Genomic DNA, 22,852 nt, shown 5'->3' on the forward strand with positions numbered 1-22,852 from the left:
CACAATTTTATGAAATAAAGTTTGTCTTATTTCTGAGAGACATCTGCTCTACGTCATATGATTTGAAAGGAGTCACCAGGTATTGTCCCCAGAACTCCTGAAACTCCTGAATTACATTTAGTATCAAAACACACACACACACACACACACACACACACACACCCCTCCTTTAAATGTGGACATGTGAAGATCCTTATGAATTACAAATAGTAAAAACCTCTGTCTTTTCATTGAAGTAAGGATCGGCTTTTCCCTTTCCTTGTTGTTTCTTTGCATATCAATACTTAGGGGTGGATTCAAGGTTCTCAAACCCATAGTGATTGTTAAGGTCAGATATTCACCACCTCCCCCTACTCCTTGTCCTTTTAAGGGATGAGATCCTAAATGTGGAAGGATCAAACTCTCCCTACCTTGTAATCCTCACTTCAAAAGTCAAATGAAGATTTCTCTTGTGATAGATTTGCATTTTCCTAACAAGGTAAAATATCTCTATTGTTCACCCTAAATCAGGCTGTTAAGGACTCTTTCAAACACACTTTATGGTTGTTCTACAGACTAGTCAGATTGTGTATTTGGTCTAAATATTTGAGGACTCATCTCAAATTCCAGGAATTAGCCATTCCTGGAAAATTGAGCTTCTTTTTTAGGCAACTCTTCTGAATCAGATTTCTGATTTGCTTATTCATATTATGTTAGTATCAAAAACTAAAAGAAAATTGTTTCAAGAGGAACCACTAGGACAAAGAACTAACACATCTCCAAGTGAGAATCTTTTGGTTTGTTTACTCCTGAGATTTTCAACACAGGCTAGCTTCCATTGGCTTTGAGTGTGTCTTTAACTAAAGAGATGGAGACTGAGGGCAAGCGAAAGATCTCATTGGATATAAAATCATCTTGTCCTCAATTAATCCGAGGGATGTGTAATGGGACGTTTTTAGTTATTACTTTCTCTTCTGTTTTATTCTTTCCCGCCTCATGATCTTGAATGCTAGCTGTTCTACTTGGAGTTCTACCTAGAACTCACTCTGAAGAACAGATCAAGACATGAAATCAAAAGTTATTTTGTCATTTCATGTAGTGGAAAAATCTGAGTGAGGTGTATATAAGCCCTCAATTAATGAATGATTCACCTGTGTGGTGGACAGAATAATGGCTCCCCAAAACATCCACATTCTAATTCTCAGAACCTGTGAATGTTAATTTATATGACAATAGGGATTTTGCAAATGTGAATAAATTAAGAATTTTGAGATGGGGAGATAAACCTGGATTATCTTCGAGGCCCTAAATGTTATCATTAAGTGTCCTTATAAGAGAGAGACAGAGGGAGATTTTTTTTTAATTTAATTTAATTTATTTTTTATACAGCAGGTTCTTATTAGTTATCTATTTTATACACATCAGTGTATACATGTCAATCCCAATCTCCCAATTCATCTCACCACCACCCCCACCACTTTCCCCCCTTGGTGCCCATACATTTGTTCTCTACATCTGTGTCTATTTCTGCCTTGCAAACCGGTTCATCTGTACCATTTTTCTAGATTCCACATATATGCGTTAATATACAATATTTTTCTCTTTCTGACAGACAGAGGGAGATTTGACTACAGAAGAGGATAAGGTGATGTGAGGATGGAACCTGGGTTTGAAGATGGAGGAAGGGGCCACAAGCCAAATACACGTGGATACTAGCAGCTGAAAAAGGCAAAGAAACAGATTCTGCACCCAGAGCTTCCAGAAGGAACCAAACCTGCCAATATCTTGACATTAGCCCTGTGAAACTGATTCCAGACTTCAGACCTCCAGAACTGCAAGAACAAATTTGCATTGTTTTAAACCACGAAGTTTGTGACAATTTGTTACAACAGCAGTAGGAAACATATATTTGGCCTTCAGCATTTGGATTTGTGTCTATACAAATAATTTTGTACTTTTATTTTGGATTCTTATCCACACTGACTATATACACAATATCACATTGTTACAAAAAATGAAATGGATATTTGGCTGTAGAGTTCTGAATCTTGGCTTTAGTATGAATCACGATATGATATACATATAGCCGTCTAATTTAGAAATTTAGGAATCTCAATTATTTTTATTTTAAGAATGATAGTAATAGAGTGTAATGACTTTGGGATTCTTTTTAGAAGCTTTGTCAATATCATATGTTAAAAAATGAAAGAAAATTTTCTAATTCCTCAATTTTTATTTTATTTAACTCAAGAAGCAAACTAGTTGTGGATGTCAAGTGTTTCATTTTTATCTTTCGTGGCATAGAGTGCTCAGTATACTAGAAATAATACTCAGTATGTGGAGGGGCAGGTAATCAGTTCTGGGACTGTGTTTTTCCAGTGAGATACTCTGAAAAACATTCAGCCTGAAAATTCCATTGAGCAGCTTAGAAAATTACAATTCAGTAGGCCCTTATATATCTGAGTTTCTGTCTAAGTCTGCCTGGAATCTTGTCTGTAAAAAGTGTTAAAAACCTGCTTATTGTTTTATGTAATAGAGATCTCAGGAATCTGATCTCTGAGAACTTGAACTCAGTGTTTATATATGTGCTATAGGCTCCATGGTGTCTACATGAGATCGAGGCCCAAACTTCTCCCATTTCCTATCCTATTTCCATGCCCATAAAGGTTTTGTTTGCCTCTGAAATCCTCAGCGAGTCTAGAAGGGCAGCACCAACCTTCACTTAAGCACAGGATGGTAACTATTCACAGCATCCTCCTCCTGTGGCCACCACCATCCCTATGGTCGTCACCACCATCTCCAATGCTAGTCTTTGTAGCACACTTAGTTCACAAAGAGCTTTCATTTCCATGACCTCTTCAGAAGGAGAATTATTGGCGTTCGGAGCTGGATGGAGCATTTCATCTTGCAAAGACTTTGTGGAGAAATCAGGGCAGCGTTATTATTCTCCTTGCACAACTCCCAGCACACCATGTGTTACGTAGTGAGTGTTTGATGAGTGTTTGTGGAACGAACATTTGTAAATAAGGAATCTACATTTCAGAGAAGTTCTATAGTTTTCCCAATATCTGACAGGCAGAAAGGGAATTGTAGACACTAGAACACTGGTCTCTCCATCTATTACATGAGAGACCCCCCCCCCAAAAAAAATAAAGTCATATATAAACCCATGGAAATGTCTCCATGATGTCGTAGTTGAATAAAAGTCAGAGAGAAGATCAAAGGCAATGATTCATCAAGAAGTACATGTTCATTGGTCTTATCTCACTGCATGTGAAGAACAGAGAAAAAAGAAATAAAATTGATGAGGCATCAGCTTAAAAAAAAAAATCAACATCATAATATTGTCACTGGATGGTGATGGAAAAAAAAGGAAAGGATTTAGCAGTGTCGCTATAGGTCATTTGTATTTTCTTTGTCCATTATTTTTCTCAGTGGGAAGTAGGAGTAAGAATTCCTCCACTTTGTGAAACTAAAGACAGTTTCCTTTTCTAGACTTTCATTTTCCTCACCAGTGGTTAATACACAGCCAACCCAACTTGGGTTGATACATATGTAAATTCACGTAATTGTTTCTATTTGTAAAGGGAAAAGCTATTATCAATAAAATGTGGCAAGTGCTTTTTAAAATATCCCCAATCACTCACAGCAAGTGTGTTTAAATTGCTAAGGACCAAGGAAGGCATCTCTGAATCTTGCGCTCTGTCTGGAGACCCAATTCTGCAATCACAAAACAGCTGGGGCATTGGGATGCCAATAATCAGTTGGAAAAACAGGGGGTGAAATTTAGGGTGTTATACAGAATATTCCTTTGTTTCTACCAAAGATCTTAATTCAGATTGATTAGCTTGATGAAGTTCCACAATTCCAGGTGAAAGAAAGCTAAAGTTCACTGGGCTGCTACAACAACCCAGTGAGGGAGAAATTATTTGCTTGGTTTTTAAGATGAGCAAACTGAGAAATAGAGAGGCTAAGGAACTTAATGGAGCAGCATAGCATTGGAGATGAGTCGGGGCTTCAGTTTGAGTTCCAATTCTAACACAATCATTGAGTTAGCTGTGTGACCTTGGGAAGAAAGTTGACTCTGATCCTCTTTTTCTTTACAGATAAAATGAGGATAGGATTTCGGACTAGGACTTACTGCACTCAGATGTTTTGAGGATTAATGTTAGACTATAACAATCAATTATTATCATTAAAGTGATGAAGTAGTAAATTTCAGAACTGGGGTTCAAAGCTCAAGCCCTTCTCATTGCACCATGTCACCCTTTGGATGATACTCCCCAAACCCAGAATTTCTCATAGTGAGATGTCTAAGATTAGAACTTTAAAATGATTTTGTGCTCAATTTAAATCTGCTGTGGAGCAAGTTGCCTACCAAGAGTTGGGGTACCTGTTATGTCTTAATCTGAGTGCTATCAATGGCTGTAAGCATATGGGATTAAAGGCCATCAGTCCCACATAATTTCATGTCACAAGACATGAAATGGGTACCAGAAGATACAAATTGAGTTGGACAACAGAGAATCTACCTGTCTCGTTAGGAATCAGCTTTGAAGGAGACAAGCAAAGGGTAATTTTGTTTGTAACACACACACACTTCTTGAGTCCATACTGTGTGAAAAACACCATGCAGTGAGGAATACAAAGATTTCAATACAGATAAAGTGCACACTATTCTACAGCTCATTTTGGCAGGAGAGCCAGTGACATGCCCAGTCCAAATCAAGGCGCACTGTGCCATGGATCTCACAATATGCTCTAAGAATAAGGAAGATTAATAACAGAGAGTAGAGGAGGGCAGAGGAAATCTTCTAAGACTTCTTGGAAAAAAGAAAGGAAACATTTGGTTCTTACAATGTATTAGGTACTTTAAGAGTTGGTTTTTACATTGGGTTTGAAGGAAAGATAAAATTCAGTAGTTGGATACAGAGAGAGAGGGGGACTGGAGAGAAAGAGGTGAGGGAATGAATATGCCTGGGCTGCAGAGAGCAGTATGATTTATGTGGCAGAGAATTACTCATCATCCTGGTGAATTCACATTTTCATAAGGACTTTTAATTACAGTTAATTTCAAGGTTTGCCTTCTTATCACGATATATTCTAAAATTTCATTTTAAATAATGTTCAAATTGTTTTACAATTTTTCTTTTAGTATGCTTTTAATATGTTTGAAACCAGGAAAAGTTACTTTTAAGGAAATACCATATAATACCAAAATTAATTTTAAAGACAGGAAATTGTTTCTATAGATATGGTTTTTAAATCATCACACAGCTTTGAAAAGTTGTAAGAAATATTGCCTGGATCTAGTTTTTTTTTTAATATTGTCTAAAACAATTTCCTCTTTTCCGCTGGTCTGCTTTACTGAGTCATATTAATTTTTGAGTTTCTTCAATCTGCCTCCAATTACTAAGAAACATTTTTCAGTTGGTTTTTGAAAATATGAATTTCAATTTTGATTTTCAAAATCCTTGATTTTATTTATTGGTTAAATTAAACCTAATTAGATAGGCATTATTTGTCCAGTTTAACAGATGTGAAAACTAAGAAACAGAGAAGTTAAGAAACTTTTCAAAGCAGTTTAACACTGTGGATAAGAGCCAGGTTTGAGCTTGCCCTGAGACTGAATCCTGGCTCCGTCACAAACTAGCTAAATGACCTTGGCAAAGTAGCTGAATATCTGTCTCTCTTGAAGTCATTTAAGCTAAGTAGAATTTAGTTATCTAAGTTTTTTTTTTTAAGCGTTTAGGCAGATAGTCTACACATCTGAATATTCGTTAAATCAGGATGGAGGTACGTATTAACCAAATTCTTTTTTCTCTTCAACAAATCTTTATTAAGAACTTACCGTGATCAGGTTTTACACTAGGGAGTAGAGATACAAAGATGAAAAAGATAGATACCTTTAGAAACTTTGAAAAAGTTTCCACAAATATTAATCTCAAACCAGCAAAATAATATGTAGTGAGTCAACTTGATCTCTGACATCAAAATAAAACTTGCATGGACCCCATAGTACACAAATATGTCTTGAGCTTCTTGAATACTGTCAAAACTACCGTTTAAATGAGTCTTTGTTGCCCTAATAGGAAACCACAGAAGTCCCTGAAGTGTATTTATTCTAACCTGCTATCTTGTGTGTGTGTGTGTGTCTTAAGGAGCTGGATATGAGCCAGGATCCCTCCAGTGGAGAGCTCTGACTTTGGTTCATTTGAGCCCGAGTTCTTACTCGCATCCTCCACTTTGCATGGTCTTCGGCAAGTTCCTTAAGAGCCTATGCCTCAGCTCTCTCATCTGTAACATGAGGATAAAAGAAACACCTTAGTTAAAGAGCTGTTGTGAAATTACATGAGATTCAGGATGTAAAGCATTTAGCTCATAGAAGCTAAATAAAAAAGCTCAGTAAATACTAGCTTTTATTATTGTAAATAGTTAAAAAGTTTTAATATCCTTGTGTTACATCCATGAGCAGAACTGTCAAAGTTAGAAAATTTGAAAAACACCCTATTTACCTTTGACTTATTTGATTAGTTGCTTTGTTCCCAGTGGTGAGGGGTTTTTTGGGTTTGTTTTGTTTCATCTTTTACCATTTTGCTTTCAAGTCTCCTACCTTCCCAGGGAGAATAGTGTCCTTTTTGTTCCTTGATTCTTAGAGGGTGGAGGCCAAAAGTGGTCTGGAGTAGCTTCAGCCTGGGGAATTAGCTCCTGAAGGTTCTGTGACACTGAGATTACAAAACCTAGCTGAAAAATGATGCAACTTTTCAAACCATGTTGCAATAAAGTTATGCAGAAAGAACACTGTCATACTACTATAAATACATGCCGTAACAGCTTTAAAGTAATATATCGTATTATTTGCAAAGGTAAAGAAAAGTTTTAATGTTCTTCTTGGTTGATATGTATTAGCATATCTACAGCTATACATTTGATTTTGTATTATCAGTTTGAATCTTAACATTCTCCTTCATGCTCCCCTGCACTTACTTTGTACACACCTTTGTCAGAGGAGACCATCTTCTGTTTCAGACTATCTGGTCCTTGAGGGCAGATGTATTAAAGTCCAGTGAGAAGACAGAAACCATGCCAATTGTTTTTACGGACAAAATTTACTATAAAGAATAGTTAACTAGGTGTAAAGATGTTAATAACTGAAAGAGTAAAAAGAGCTCTGAGATATGACAGACTGTAGCAACTGCAGGAAGCAGCTACCACCCTTAGGGTGGTGAGTGAAAAGGGAAGAAGTTGGAATTATTAACACTTAGACCCTTGGAGGTGATCCCCGCGGAGCTAAAGCTCAGGACCTTCGGGGGAGTCCGCTCATGGTACTGCTGTCCCTGAGATGGAGTGTGATAAGTCTGGTTCTTCAAGTGTTGAAAAGACTTCCAACTGATTCAGCTGCTGCTACAGGAAGGAAATGTAGGATGAAGCAACTTTGCCTTTGTGATGCTTCCAGGAATTCCCAAGCAGAAAGAAAGCCCTAGAGGGAAAAAAGCAGGAAGGAGCAAATCCCTTCTTCTGTGTCCACCTTTGCTAACTCCCACTAGAGCCCCCATATTACCAGATCCAATATAAAGCCAGCTGGCAAAGCAGAAATGGGGTTTGCAAAGTCTCAGCCCCAGCACCTGAGAGCAGAGTAGGAAGGATGGGTTTGGAGATGAGAAATAATAGCTTAGTAATTGGTGTAGGCAACAAGCAGGCAACTTGTCTTATTGTCAGCCCCTGGCATAGTTCCTGAACTACCGTACTGAATAAAAGCTTGTGGAATGGATATGTGTATAGTTAGATTTTAAAATAATTTTTATAGCTAACATCTTAGTTCCGCTTATAAAAATAGCTGTCTTCATGTAGGAAAATAACTTGATAGGCCACTTTCATCGTAGAAAGTGAGGTCTCAATGGCTACAGTCTGGAAAGAGAGAAACAAAGAATTAAACTGTCCTTCATAAGGAGTTAGCGGATATTGGGGTGGAGTAGGGTGAGGGGCAAAGTAAGCAGCTGGAGAGAAGAGGGAAGATCAAACAAAGAAGAAAGTCAAGGCCAAGCAAACTAAGAAGGTTAGAGGGGATGGTGAAAGGGAACTAGTGAGAAATTCCTGGTAGAGAGATGATAGAACGACTTTTAGAAATGATAAATATTTGAATTCAAGTTTTATGACTATGGATCTAAAGTAAACTCAAATCTTCAAGACACTGACATTTGCTACTCCAGTTTACATCTGGAGTATATGCAAATAAAAAGGCAGGTTTTTTTGGACATTGAGATGATCCATACATTTAAACAAGTCTCTGGAAGCTGGAGTTACAAGTCAGAGACAACTAGGAGCAACGAAGCCTCTATACATTGTTTGCCACTGACTAAAATTCCCCAGAGAAACCGGGGTGTGAGTCTATCACAGTACATGGGATGAGGCTATAGAAAATTTCATAAACTCTCAAAGATCAGAGGGGACCCTAGCTCCTATCCTGGCAACATTCATGTTGTTATAATGTACACTATTTAATGTTTGCCCTGAAGAACAAAATATTTTCATAAATATTTGGCTAAATGGCTCCATTTTTAAGTAAAGTGGGAGTTTACTGAGTTGATGCATCATCTGTACACCTGCATGAGCTCCAGCCACCAAGTCGCAGATCTGAGCCTGCGTAGATTTAAACTCAGAATAAAACTACCTCCCCTATATAAAATAGCAGATATAAAAATCCCTCAGTATAATGTGTAAAGCGTCATGTAAAAGTGTGATAGGCCAACATCATGGCACTACAGTAAAGTAATAGCTTCTTAAGCCCATTGATTAAAATGCTTTTGGGAAGAGGTTGGCTGATGATGAGAAGGTGGAAGTGGGAAGAGCGCTGAACTGACTTCTAGGTCTAATTTGCAATCATTTGCTTTTCAAGTACTGCTGTCTCAGTTGCCTTCTTGAGGAAGTAAATTTGCTGCTGCTTTCTGACCCAACTTTTCTATGTCTTCAGGTGACTTATAATGGGGAGTGCTCCAGCTCTGGAGGCATATGGAGTTTTTCTGTTTCTCCTGTGCATTAATATATATTATTATTATACTATATATTAGTATATATAGACAAGGGGATGGGCAAATGCGATAGGCACCGATGAGTTTTTGAGAGAAAGGGGATAGAGATCGTAATGGCTCTTCTATAATGTTCATAGTTATTTGGGTATTTCTGATGGACTGAGATGGCTGCAACTGAGGTATTGATAAACTGATGAAAAAGGATCTCTTTTCTTGCAGAACTTCTCAAGGCGCCCAGCAACATCAGCATCACCTGGGAGGTTGTTAGAACTGTGCACTCTCGGGCCCACTTCACACCTGCTGAATCAGAATCTTTGGAGATGGGGCCCAGCAGAGAGTGTTTGAAAAACCTCTCCAGGTGATTCACATGCATCTAAAGTTTTGAGGCGCAATGTTAGCAGATGAATTCAACTTTTCATTTTCTTTCTTTGTAAGGCAGGAGTAAGCAGGCTCAGGTCAGCCTGGGGTCCCCGGCAGGGAAGACGAGAAGGAATTTTCTAGAAATAACTGGAATGAAGGTTCAAAATTTTTGCATATTAGAGAAATAGGATGTTATTTTGTTCTCCACACTGGCAAAGCAGATATATTTGATCCTCTGGTTCTTGGGTTAAAAATTCAGTCCGATAATGAGAGGCCCGCGCACCGCGATGAAGAGTGGCCCCCACTTGCCACAACTAGAGAAAGCCCTCACGCATAAACGAAGACCCAACACAGCCATAAATGAAAAAAAAAAAAAATTCTGTCTTATAATTTCAAGAATTTTAGTTCTCCAGTGCAAGTTATTAAAAAAACTCAAGTCTCAATGATCTGTGGTCATTTTTAGAGGTTATCAAGCTTCTAGCATAAAAGTTGAGACATGTTTAATTATCTGAAAACATGCATATTCTGAGTAGTTACAGGCTTTTGCATTTTTGGGGGGAAAATAAACTATTTCAAGGTAGAAAGGGAAGACACAGTACAGCTTTACTCAAACCACTATAAACAGTATCTAAAACTTTTCCCTTGAAAACATTGTCACTACACAAAAAAGGATTTGCCAACTAGGAAGAAGAAAAATTATATTACTATTTTGGAAAACTAGATGTTATTTTTTCATTTGGAAGGAAATGCCTAAGCTTGTAGACTATATTTACTTCGTGTTCATTATCTGCCTAGTTTCAAAAAAAGTTCAAGGCTACTACAAAAGTTCATGAAATGCAAAAGATAGAAAGAGAGGAAGCTATTTAAAAAGGTAATACAATTATGTGAGATTTATTCTTTAGCCAGCCCCCTTTGTAATTTTAACGCTTTCACCTTTCCCATTCCAGCATTATGGGACAGCGAGTCTCTGAAAGTTCCCCAAAAGTCAATGCTTCAAGTGACAGGCTCCTTTTCCTCCCACCACAAGGGTCTGCTGCTATGGGCTCTTTTCAAAGCCACAGCAGGAGGGCGGCAAGGTGTGTGAGGTTCATTTGTCTTTGCTGCTCTTTGCTTTTAAAGTATATTTCCTGGGCTTCCCTGGTGGCGCAGTGGTTGAGAATCTGCCTGCTAGTGCGGGGGACGCGGGTTCGAGCCCTGGTCTGGGAGGATCCCACGTGCCGCGGAGCGACTGGGCCCGTGAGCCACAATTGCTGAGCCTGCGCGTCTGGAGCCTGTGCTCCGCAACAAGAGAGGCCGCGATAGTGAGAGGCCCGCGCACCGCGATGAAGACTGGCCCCCGCTTGCCGCAAATAGAGAAAGCGCTCGCACAGAAACGAAGACCAAACACAGCCATAAATAAATAAATAAATAAATAAATAAATAAAATAAAAAAAATATATATATAAAGTATATTTCCTCAGCTAGTTCGTCTCTCCTTTCCCTCCCCCACTGAAGGTACTACATTGAAAAATAATAATTCATATTGTTGAAATGCCAGTTATACTGGCTGGACAGATTTGAGTAATCCTCTCCCTGGTTATAAAAGTAAAATATGATCGGTGTATGTAGACAATCTAAAACAGTCTCAGACATATGGGGAAGAAGAAAAAATGACTTAGGATTTCGCCAATCTAAAGGTACCACGGTTAATATTTGGTGTAGTCTCTTCTAGTACATGTTCAGTGACATTACAGGGTTGAGCTTATTCCCTCAATAGGATTTCATAAACATTTTCTATATGAGTTTACTTTCATAAGCATTATTTGTAATGATATTCCACAGTATGCAAATAGCATCATTTATTTAAACATTTCCCTATGGGGATTTAGGTTAATCCCTATAAAATAAATTGCAGCAAAGTTAATGTCACAAAATCCTCACCTAGGTTGAATTCTTCAGCAGACTAAAGCTTCATCTTCTTAGGCAATAAATGGAGCTGCAAGTTAGTTATACAATGCCCTGTCCTCTCTAGCTAAGAAAAATGCCAAGAGAAGAGGAATATTGCTTTCAAGGCAAAACGACTTCAGTCAAGTAGTTATAGTCACATACATTGTAAGAATTGATCTATAGTTTCCTGAGAGAAAACCAGAGCAGTACTATGTTAAAAACTGTAAATTTTTTTTGCTTTGTCAATATTAGATGCACACAGTTGTCTCTCTCTCTCTCCCCTTCCTTCCTCCCTTCTTTCCTTCCTCCCTTCCTTCCCTCCCTCTCCCCTTTCCTCATTCCCTCTGTCCCTCCCTCCTTCCTTCCTTTTCTCATCTGTGTATTTCAATGTTGTGAATTCTTTTTGGAATGAATCTAGTTCAGCTGTGCCTGGGCTACAGCTCTCCAGCTCCTTACTAAGCATCCATTCTCGGTAACAGTAAAACCATGCTGTCTACGAAGTTGCTGACAGGACTGGAAGTGGCTCAGATGGGAAAGCCTATTCCAAAGCACTTTTAAATGATGCTGCCATAATGAGATCTGTGACTTACAAGCAAAGCCTGGGTGTCTCATGCACACAAAAGACCTGTTCCTTGTGGTAGGAAAGAACTATTTGGCTCAAACTAAACATAACCAAAATATCTTCCAAGAAATACTCTTTTAAAAATATTTTCATGGGTCGCTGTCAGCTTTTTTGAATTTTTTGATAATTTTATAAAATCCTTTCTTAATACGGCATTCTCAGCATGGCTCTTCAGTTTAGAGAAATGTTACTATAATAATACGACTACAGTCTCAGAGGCTTTATTTTCTGCTTAATGATATATGTGCATATCATGTGACTGCTTGTAGATCATATGAATATATTATGGCTTAAAACTCAGAATTTAAATTTCATGGACTATGCTAAAATTCAATAAAACTACATTTGAATGCAAGGGGGAAAGAGCAACATGTGGCTTGAATTTTCCTTAAAATACACAGAGGATAGTTAAGGGAAAAAGTGCTTGGGACAGAGTACATCTGGAGTTTTGCCAAACTCATAGCATTTAAACAATGGCTTAAGACTGAATTCAAATCCCAAGCAAATCTCTTCAATCTCCCCCAAAGAGTATAAGTTAGCATTTCAGCTTTTAAAGATAAAGTTAATGAAAATACTTTCAATGAACAAAATGAAAATGTTGGACTTGGAGAAACAGTTTTGCCCTTTGGAATTCAAGGACTTCCCACCTCCACTTGGATTCCCACTCTGCCTTTTCACCCACAAAGAAGTTATCACTGGCTTTTGAAACCATTTCTTTAGTTTCCCATTTTCAACATCTACGCCACCCTGCCCCACACCCCATGTAGAATCACATGTGCATTAGTGTTAGTCTGATGAGCACTAACACTGCTTCAAACCCTTGCCATATCATCCAAACCTAAACGTGACCCCAAACTATCCTTTCTGCCCATCTCATACTCAGGTACAATGAAGAATGAGAATTCTTGCCAACGGAGGAGTCAAATCCCACCACAATTTACAAGGATCTCTGTATAATTTTGTGCATCTCAGAAATGGCAGTTTTGTCAGGTGAATGGAATTTAAGGGGAACCAGTGGCTTTGGTGGTCAATGTTTCTTTTCCTAAGGCATTCTGTTTCTGTCCTCTTCTGCAGTCTTGCTGTACTGTTGCCAAGCAGGCAAGTGTCACCTTTGAGCCCCAGAGGGAGATGTGTTGATCAGCTTTCCAAACCCCCCCAATGCAAAGATGCTTGGAGTTCCACAGTGCCACTTCCAGCTAACTGGCTCTGATTCTGAGGGATGCAACCAGCCCTCCCCTCCCTGGCTGGACTAATGCCAGTCTACTTAAGGAGATAATTGACCACAAGCCAGCCTGACTGACAGGCTTCCTAAGTGCCAGATGCCAACTGTGCCAATTCTGGCCTTTGCAGGAGGGCCTGTTCTCCTAGGGACCACAGCTAAAATAGCTTCGTTCTCCCTCGACCCTCAGCTCTCTTCTCATCTTCCCAAGGGAATGTAATCAAATAGATCATTCCAAGTTGTTTTCCTTCTTCTTTTATTTTAAGGGCAGCTACATGAAAATCTTTCTCCCTCCTCTTTGCCTCTCCCCATGTTTCTCAAGGTTCTGTGCATTCAATTAAGTAGGGGACAGGCTAAACAACTACAGTGTTTTGTATCATCCTGGAAACCAGGAGCATAATTTCAGGTTATCTCCACCAGTACTTAGCAAACCAAGAGTGATTTTATTAATCTTGTGAACTGAGATGATCATACATTTATAAGTGCCTCTATTTCTATCTCACTTATGTCCAGAACTTACTTTTTCTCTATTCCAACATGTAACTAGAGAGAGAATACCTGTGAGATCATATGAGACCACCACTCAGCTGAGAGTTACAGTTAGATTGCAGATCCATCTTAGTTAAGAGGGGGTCTTCAGGGCTCTGTCAGTATTGGGGGTTTAACTGGGACCTCCCTTAGGATCAGCGCTTTGACAGAAAGCTCCTCCCCCTTTGTATATTTACATGAATTCCCTTGTTCTCCAACTTCAATGCCATGCATAGCTTCCGTTGGGTACCAGGGTCTCCTCCTGGATGAAAACTTGAATCATCTTTCAGCTCACTCTGCCTTCCCTTCTCCTTTCTCTCTCTCCTTACAGTAAAAACAAAACACAACAACCATGGTTTCCCCACAGAGGTAGGAGGGGTTCCAGGGAGTTGGTGTGAGGCTGGGTTGCTAAGAGGGTCTGAGGAATGCAGAAGGTCAATTACTCATCTTTCTCTGCCGAGTTGGCCCACAGGCTCCTCTCTTCTCAGGAGGGGCTGTCACTTAAGCCAGTCCCCTGGGTGCTGGATGACACTTTGGACTGTGCCCCTCTCCCGGAAGTGGGACAATGAGCACCGCTAAAAAGCACACTGGCCCTTTTGGGGCAGGTGGATAAAGAAGAAGAGATGTGATATTCTTTTGAAGAAACAACTGAGATCCAGCGACTGCCCTTCTTCAGGCCCTGTGACTTGCTGCGCCTGAACTAGGGGTCCCAGCCTGGGGCTTTCAGGCACCAACCCACCCAGAGGTGGACAAAGCAGCCAGACTCCCAAGTCACCCCAAATCTATGATCCCCATGCCAGTGGCTCCCCTTTTCTCTCTTTCAACAGCCTCAGACTAGTGTAAAGGAAAACCCTGCAGGAAACATTGCAAAGTCTCAAGCTGAGAGATAGGATACACTAGAGTTGATTGTACCTCCAAGGAGGCAGTGACCTAAACTGAGACTTGTCTCCCAGGCGAGGACAAAACTTAGCTGCACGCTGCAATGGGACTTGTAAATAAGGGGTGCGTGGAAATTCTTATTTTTAAGAAGTAACCCAAATCCCCTCAGTGTCATTACTATGATCAGGTCACCTCGTTGGTCCTTTATTTTCTTCTGATGAAAGGTTAGAGGAGGATTCCGTCCGGCCTGGCTGGGCACAGTGAAGCTGGTTCAAGATGGAGCCCTGTTCGAGGTGCCCCGCCACCTTCCCGCGCAGCTCCACAGGGTCTGCAGCCCGCAGGCCCTCTCCAAGGAGCACGGGTTGTGGCGCTGCCGGCTGTCCAGGGCCCAGCGCTCTCTGGCTCCAGGCCCCAGGCTGCCGAGGATGCGCAACAGGTCCCCTAGGCCGCCGCGGCTGGGCGCGCGCTTCTTGGGAATGTGGGCCTCGCCGGCAGTGGCGGAGTCCGGGCGCCCTCTTCCCCGCCCCGCACCCGCCCCGCAGACTTAATGGGGCGCCGCCAGCCCCCACCCACTGGCACCGGGACCCGGGCCATAGCCCGCTCTCAGAAAAGAGAAAGGGTGTTGGGGGCTGGTGATGGTTATTGCTAATTAACCTCATGTAGGAACAGAAAAAATTCACTGTGGCGGGTTTTTGCTAATCCAGTCTCTCGCACTGAGGTGGGCTACAGCTCAGTTAGGAAAGCAGCGGAAGAACGGGTAAAACAGATACAGTTATTGAGCCAACTGACAAAAGGAGCCACGGAGGAGGAAACCTGTCCAGCTGCCGCTTCGCCTGTGAACTCACCCTCTTTGATGCTCAGAAGCTGAAAAAAAAGGGGAGGAAGAGGATTTGCCAAGTCCCCAGACTTTCCCCCAGTGGGCACTCAAACCGCGGCCTCTTCTCTTGAGAAGCGAAACACCTTCACACCGGCACATCCAGAGAGAAGCTTTAATGGAGAACACTGCGTACAACACAGGCAGACATGAACTTGGCACAAAGTCACAACCCGAACGCGGCGCGGATAAAAGCCAGAGGTGACTCGGGGCAAAGGACAGCTGCCTTCTCCCTACCCGCCCCCCATTCGTTCCCCAAAGTTTGTTGCGAGTAAAGTGCTATTCCTGGGCCTCAAAAACTGGGAAGAGTAACAGCGGCAAAGCAAGTTTCTTTTTCATTCAGGATCTGAAACGGAAGAGTTCGCCTGAAGGAAGAACGCGCCCAAACAGCACACGGAATACCAAATCGAAGGCAGCGTGCAAAGGTGACCGGTCATCCTCACGCATCTGTCCCGAGGAGGCTGGAAGGCAACGGCCACAAAACGCTCCTGGAAACGTTAAGAGCAATATTGTCGGGTGACGTGGCAGGTTTTTCTTGAGTTAGGGGAACAAAACCCCGTGATGCAATTGATTAAGAAAAAAAAATCTCAAATGTAACGGATCATGGGAATTCACATTGTCTGGGGGCTCCTCAACGGTCTCATCCGGTTGATTCACAAAAGAATTGCAGGTAGAAAGTCTCCTTTAATGTCTCTCTTTGGTTATGTTTCCCGAACTTACTTTTGGAATCTGGGGCTTTGCGCTTTAAGCTGCTGCCATTCTCTTTTGTGCAAACTAATTGCTTTAGCCGTTCCTTCTATCCTTCTCGACCCTCGGGTCAGAGCCAAGAAACTTAACTGTTTCCCAAGATCCTTCGTGAGGTTCCCACTGCCCCCAAAGAGGCTTTATTCATGCTACCGTGTCCTTGTCCATTTCACCGACCAGGAAAATAACGGTATCAAATGCTCCCTCTTTTCCTTCTTAAATAAAACGAGATTTCCTTAGTGAATAGCAGTTTTGTCTAGAATGTTCAGGAGAGGCGACATTGTTCACGAGAGGTTGAGACCCGCGGGAAGAAACTTGGTGGCTGAGGTCTGTTTCATCGTCACTCTCTGTTGGATTTCTCCCAGGGAGGTTTAGCCCTGCCAGCTTCTGCTCCCGGGAATAAGAATAGAAATCCAATTCCAATATGCCAGCGAATGAGGCTTCCCCAAACTCGTTCGTTCCCTCCCCCATAACTTACGGATTTATAATTTTAATTACAATAGAAACTCTTACCTGAAAATTGGCTTTCATTATTCTGATTGTACAACATAGTATAAACACAGACACCAGAAGTGTTATATTTATTCAGACCACTGGAGAATCCACTTTCGGGTTTGTTTAAATACCTTCCTTTCCCGCAAAGGCTGGGGCTCGCCAGCTCTACCCGACCTGGTCAGGGCGCCCTCGCCCTCTCCGGCGGTCCAGGGCCAGGCGAGTCTCCATGCGTTCGTCTCCCCCAGCCCGCTGGGTACCCTAAGAATGCACCAGCACCGAGGGCAGAGAGCCGCCTTTGCTCTCGGCCGCACTCGGGGCGGTGGGCTCCATCAGAGAGACGGCGGGCGAGGCGGCGGCAGCCGGGCACACGGTGGACGGTGCCGGCGGCTGTGCGGCCGCGGGGACAGCGAGGGCTGGGGGCAGCGCGGCCACCGGTGGCAGCGCAGGAGTCGGCTTGATGGGCACGGGCACCGCAGGCAGGCTCTGGCTTGCCGAGTGGCACAGGGCCTTGACCGGCACCCCGAAGGCCCCATACTCCGGGCCCACGGGGACCCCCGCGGCAGCCGCGGCGGCCGCGGCGGCGGCCACTGAATCCATGACGCCGACGTGCGGCCACACGGAGCTGACGACGTTGCCGAGCTGGCCCGGCACGGGGTAACCCAGGTGGTGCATGACGGACGCCAAGGGCAGCCCGCCGGCCTGCAGCACGCCCTTGTAGTCCCGGCCTATGATGTTTTCGATGGCGAACGGGTGCTTGAAGCCCGACGTGGACGCGGCGGCGGCGGCGGCGGCAGCGGCGGCGGCCGAGCCCAGCCCGTAGGGCGGGAACTGTGACAGGCGCCCCACGCTGCCCACGGCCGCCGCCGCCGCCGCTGCCGCCGCAGCCGCTACGGCCGCCGCCTCCTGCATCTTGCCGGGGTGAGACGGCTGCTGAGGCTGCGGCGGCTGCTGCGGTGGCTGCGACGCGAGGTGCGGCGGCGGTTGCGGAGCCGGAGGCGGCTGCTGGTGGAAATAGTGCACCATGTGCGGCGGGGGCGGGGGCGGCGGCGGCGGCGGCGGCGGCTGGGGCGGGTGGTGGTGATGGTGGTGGTGCGCGGCAGCGTGATGGTGGTGGTGCGGGTGCAGGTGCCCTCCCGGCCCAGCGCCTGGCGCGCCCTTGGCGCTTCCCGCGTGCAGGTGAGTGTGGTCAGCGCGCAGCACCTTGAAGCGCTTTCGGCGCCTCAGGAAGCTGCCGTTCTCGAACATGTCGCCGCAGTCGGGATGCAGTGCCCAGAAGCTGCCCTTGCCGGGCTGGTCGGGCCGCCGCGGGATCTTGATGAAGCAGTCGTTGAAGGAGAGGTTGTGCCGGAGGCTGTTCTGCCAACGCTGCGTGTGCTCGCGGTAGTAGGGGAAGCGCTCCATGATGAACTTGTAGATGTCGCTCAGAGGCAGCATCTTCTCGGCCGAGTGCTGGATGGCCATCGCGGTCAGCGAGATGTAAGAGTAGGGCGGCTTTTGGTCGCTGTACGAACTCTTCCCCGGCCGCGGCATCGCCCCTGGCGCCTCCACCGCCCTCTGGCTCACACTGGACCGCAGCGTCGCTCCGCACCCCGCTCCCGGGGCCTGGCTGTCTCCACTAACCCCCACTCCGCCCTCCCGGACCCGCCACCCCGCCCTCTTTCCCGCCCAGCCCCTCTCGCCGTTTCTCTCCCGCCTTCTCTCAGCGGCCTGCGGTCTCCGCGCTTGGCCTCTTGACCCAATTTAGCAATCCGACGCTCGCAACTTCTGGCCCCGACGGTCGCCGACTGGCGCGCACAGCCGCGGGCGGGGCGCGCCAGCTTCACCGCCACCCTCTCGGCGTCTTCCCGCGGGTGGCCAGAGGCTGAGCGTGGGAGCTGGCGGAGGAGTGGGGAGGGCCCTGTTCCCTTCCGGCCTCCTCTCTGCTTTTTCTCGGTCCGAGGGAAGCGCAGGCCCAGAGAGCTGGGAGGAAGGACTGGGCAGTCAGGACTCTAGCCCTTTAAATCGAGTTGGCGCTCGTTGTCCAGGAGGCCGGGGGCGGCGGGACTTAACAGCGCCTTGAGCGCTGCCCCTTGACCAGCCACTTAGTCCGCTCTGGAGTTCTCGTGTTCTGGAGGGGAAAGGCGAGGTAAGGAGAAGGAAGCTCGGCTCCAGCAGCCCGCGTCTCCCTTTTCTCCGGCGGCTCGCAGCGGAGACCGGGATAGAGCTGTAGGCGGTCGCCTGGGGGGAAAAAGTTTAGTGGTTCCTGCTGCGGCGGCGCCTGCGGGCTCTGCCGAGGGGCGGGGGCTCTGGACGCGGGGCGCGAGCGGAAGGGGCGTCTGCGAACGCCGGGAGGGCGCGGGCCCGGCCTGTGGCGGCTCGGCAGTCCGCGCCGCAGCTGCCGCCGCTCTCCCGGGCCCGTCTGGAGCTGGAGAGGCGGCGGAGGCGGCTGTGGCAGCGACGCGCTCTCCTGGCTGCGTTTTGTAATGGTCCCGGAGACGCCGAGACCCCCGCAGCTCGCGTTTCGAGACTATCACATGACCGAGGCTGAGGGACTCCGCCGCCGCCGCCGCGTCTGTTGCTGAAGAAGGGGCGAAAAGATGCCGTGCCTCGCCCCCGCCCCCTCCTCCACCTCGGCTCGGGCGCCCCCACCCCCAGCATTTACCACCCGCTCCGCAGCCCCCAGCCGCGGGGGGCGCAGGCTGTTCTCAGGGAGGGGCACGGCGCCCGGTGCGGTCCCCGCCGCTGCACCCCACCCGGGTCGCGACGCACGGCAGAGGGGGACAGGAGACTGCTTTCTCGCTCCTCTCCTGCATCTCCCGCCTGTCCCCGCCCTTTCAGTCGTCCCTCTTCCCACCTACCAGCTCTGGGCTTGTCTCTCCTTACACTGCCTTCCTCCTGGACTAGCCACTCTGGGCCAAGTTCGCAGCAGCGTGGCCTCAAGGTCTCTTCTCAGCAAGAAATCCCAAAGGCCGGAGGGTTGGAGGGAAAAGCTAAAGAGGAGGAGGCCCAGGGGCGTTTTCGCTAAATGTCAACTTCATCACAATTTTCTTGCGCGCCAATTGAGTGTCGGGCCCAATGATAGGCGCCTGGTACAGGGAGGTGTGGGACAGCTCTCTGCGCTCCAGGACCGCAGCCTAGTGGGAGAGACTGACAGTAACCGGGAAATTTGGATAAATACTAAGGGCTTGGTGGATGGAGGCTCCGCTAAGAGCGGGTGGATGGGACAGGGTGAAGTGTTTCTTTGGGTGGTGACGTCTGAGCTGGGGCCAGGAGGACTTGGGGGGTCAGAGGTCCCATCACCTGGGTGTGTCGGAGCGGAATCTTGCTATTCTGAGCACGTCGAGGGAAAGGGAGATAGTTAAAATTAAGTAGGAGGTCAAAATGACCAATCCACAGGGCCCTGGTGTGACCTGTGAGGGTGGATGAACCGCAGCGCTGAGGTCCCCGTGCTTGCTGGGATCCCGGAAGCAGTTTCCTGCTCTGCACTTTCCTGCACACCCATGAGCGAATCCCAGTTGACTGGAGAGAACCTTCAGTTATAGTCTGGTTTTGGCTGCCTTTGCCCTTAGGCTGGGAGGAAAAGCAGAGTTTAGAAGAAAAAAATTATCTATCTATCTATATCTATATATATTCCCTCTTCCCATCTCTGGGCCTCAGTTTCTTTATTTGTAAAATGAGATGTCTGAAGTTGGAAATTTCACGGGTCCCTTCCAGTTCGGAGATTTGAGGAGAAAGGAGCAACTAGGCACTGTGACTCATTCTGTTTTTAATTTCTTCTTTTCTGTGCCTAAATCTGGAGGCGGAAGGCCGTTGGCCCAGACTGCTCAGGAGACTGCCCCTCGCTCTCCAACCTTGGTTGGCAACGCCAGGTCGAGTGTTTTTAGCTTCCGACGTTTGGCGAGCTGCCCGAGGGGAGGACCAGGAGAAGGGCTGTTTGCCCGTCGGGTCGCCGGAGCGCGGTGAGCGGAACACATTCATAATATTAATCTTTAGGCAGCAGCTGGATTTCTGCCTAGTGCTATTTGGCTAGTTTTCCTAGGCCAGCAGACGTTTTAGAATAGGCGTTAAAGGGGAGCGTGCAAAAGGGCCCCGGGGCGAAAAACCAGCCTCTTGGCCTGTCCTAAGGAAAGGAGACCCTTTCAGAGGAGGATGCTTTCTCTGTCGCTCCATGCCGGGAAGGCTCCTTCCGCCAATGGGGTTTCTGCGGGATTTTTGGTCTGCTGAAGCACTTTAAGGAACCAAGCAGCAGACGGCCTCCTGGCCTCACGAAGCCATGGAGGAATTCCGAGGACGCCCACAGCTCCAGTGACAGCTAGAGCCCGCTGGCGCCGGGTGTACCCTTCAACTTTGATGGACGCGGTGCGAGAACAGCCCTGTCCAGGCCCAAGAGCCGCCGAAAGGCTGCTGGTGGGAGCTCGGCGTGCCCAGCGCTCAAGGGTTCTTCCGGCCCTGGCCCTGCACGCAGCGCGGGCACAGGCAAATTTTGTTGAGAATATCTTTTCCGCGGGCTCCCGAAAAAGCAGTGCCTTCTCTTTGGGAGCAGCTTGGGGACGTTCTCGTTGGGCAATTGGACTCCGCTGCGTCTGGGGACAGCGTGGGAAGGGGCCCTTGAAGGGTGCCCCGGACCAGCCTCATAAGCATAACCTCAACACTAAAGCTGGAGTTGGGCTCTTGCTGGGTAAGCTCGTTCCAGACCACAGATCTGCCGCCACCACCTCGGGCTCGGCGCCTGGGGACGCGAGTCGCGTGACCGGCGCCTTCGGCCTCGGCGAGCCAACGGCGTTCGTCTGGCAGAGCAGCTCCGCGCAACTCGGACCAAAACACAGACGCGGAGGTCGAGCGGTGCGCGGCCAGCCTCAAGCTTCCGCGTTCCGGGTGGACTTGTCAAGGGTAGAAAGTCCTCCCCCGCACTGCAGCCCCAGGAGGTTGCCGCGGCCCAGGCCCCAGTCGCCGCGGAGAGCGCGGCCTCGCGGCGGAGAGCGCGGCCCCGCAGCCCCGGCCGCGTGTCCATTTCGGAGTCGGGCCGCCGCCGCCGCGGAGTATTCTGGGGGATTCCCGGCGGGGCGCGGGGTCTGGCAGCGCAGCTCCGGCCGCGGTGGGGGGTGCGCTCTCTGTCTTTCCCCCTTTCCCCCGAGGTTGATTTAATTCCGGCAAGTTTTGCAGGCGCGCAGCAGCACCGGCGGGGGCCGGTACGCGCGCGCTCCAGCTGCCTGCAGACCCCCGTTCAAGAAAAACAGATCAAGTAACCACCCTGGCACCAACCAGTCGGTTTAAAGTTTCCGCGTGTAATTTTTTATTTTTTAAAACAACCACTATGCTATACAAATATTGGCTGGCGTTGAGGACGCTGGCAGGCAAATCATCGCCCCGGGCTTGGTGTAATTATCTCAGGCGTATTTGGTTTATCCCTTAGGCAATTGTTGGCAACGCTTTGCTAGGAAGAGGGGTTCCATGCAAGGTTTTATTGCGTTTAATTGGCTCTATGGAGGGGAGTAAAAATTTGCCAGAAAACGATGTGGAACTTTAGAAGCGGCTATTTATTCATTCTCTCTCCTTTATCCCCCCCGCCCCGAGGAAGGTCCCACGCACCCCTCAGCCTGGGTCTAAGCCATGAGGTCCCAAAGCTTCCGCGGACAGCTGTGCCCAGCGTGAGGAGGAGCGCAGGGCACCGACGGGGCTAGAACGACGTGCAGGACCAAGAAGAAGGTAAAAGTTCATGCGCACACCTCGATTTTCCTAGGTTCTTTGTTTACCCGCTGACCTTTGACGTGCGGAAGGTTGCCTGGGTTAGTTACGTTTGGGATTCTCCTAGGCACCTTTACTGGCACCCCATCCAGCCTCTCGCCTGACCTCCAGCTGACTCCAACGCCCATGCATTTCCCAGCCGCTACCCCTAACCTGGGCTTGAAGCGTGTGGCACAAGGCCGGCTGGGGGTCCAGGACACGTGGTTTCCAGCCCTAACCCTGGCACCACCTGCTGGTTGACCCTGGGCTTTATTCCCCCCGCCTCCCCCAAATAAGCAGGAGTCAGAACTGCGCCTTCAAAGGCCCCGCGCTCCTAGGAGCTGAGGTTTGAGGTTGTGATCCCGACCCGCGGTGTGTCGGGGGCCTGGGCACACGGCGCAGGGACCTCAGGACCCGTGCAGCCCGGGACGATGTGGGGCAGCAGCGTCACCCTTCTTCCACTCACGGCGCCCTGGGAAGCCGTAGTCTCTAGC

The 22,852-nt window shown here is 46.9% G+C and overlaps 1 protein-coding gene across 1 annotated transcript; it reads right to left on the minus strand.

Annotated features, from left to right (window-relative positions):
• Positions 1 to 16,913: 16,913 nt before the first annotated feature.
• FOXB2 (forkhead box B2) lies at positions 16,914 to 18,185 on the minus strand. The gene has a single exon (XM_061201170.1). It carries the CDS (start codon positions 18,183 to 18,185, stop codon positions 16,914 to 16,916), a length of 1,272 nt encoding a protein of 423 aa, XP_061057153.1.
• Between the last annotated feature and the right edge of the window lie 4,667 nt (positions 18,186 to 22,852).

Source organism: Eubalaena glacialis, chromosome 9 (assembly GCF_028564815.1).
Source record: "Eubalaena glacialis isolate mEubGla1 chromosome 9, mEubGla1.1.hap2.+ XY, whole genome shotgun sequence".
Lineage (NCBI taxonomy): Eukaryota > Metazoa > Chordata > Mammalia > Artiodactyla > Balaenidae > Eubalaena > Eubalaena glacialis.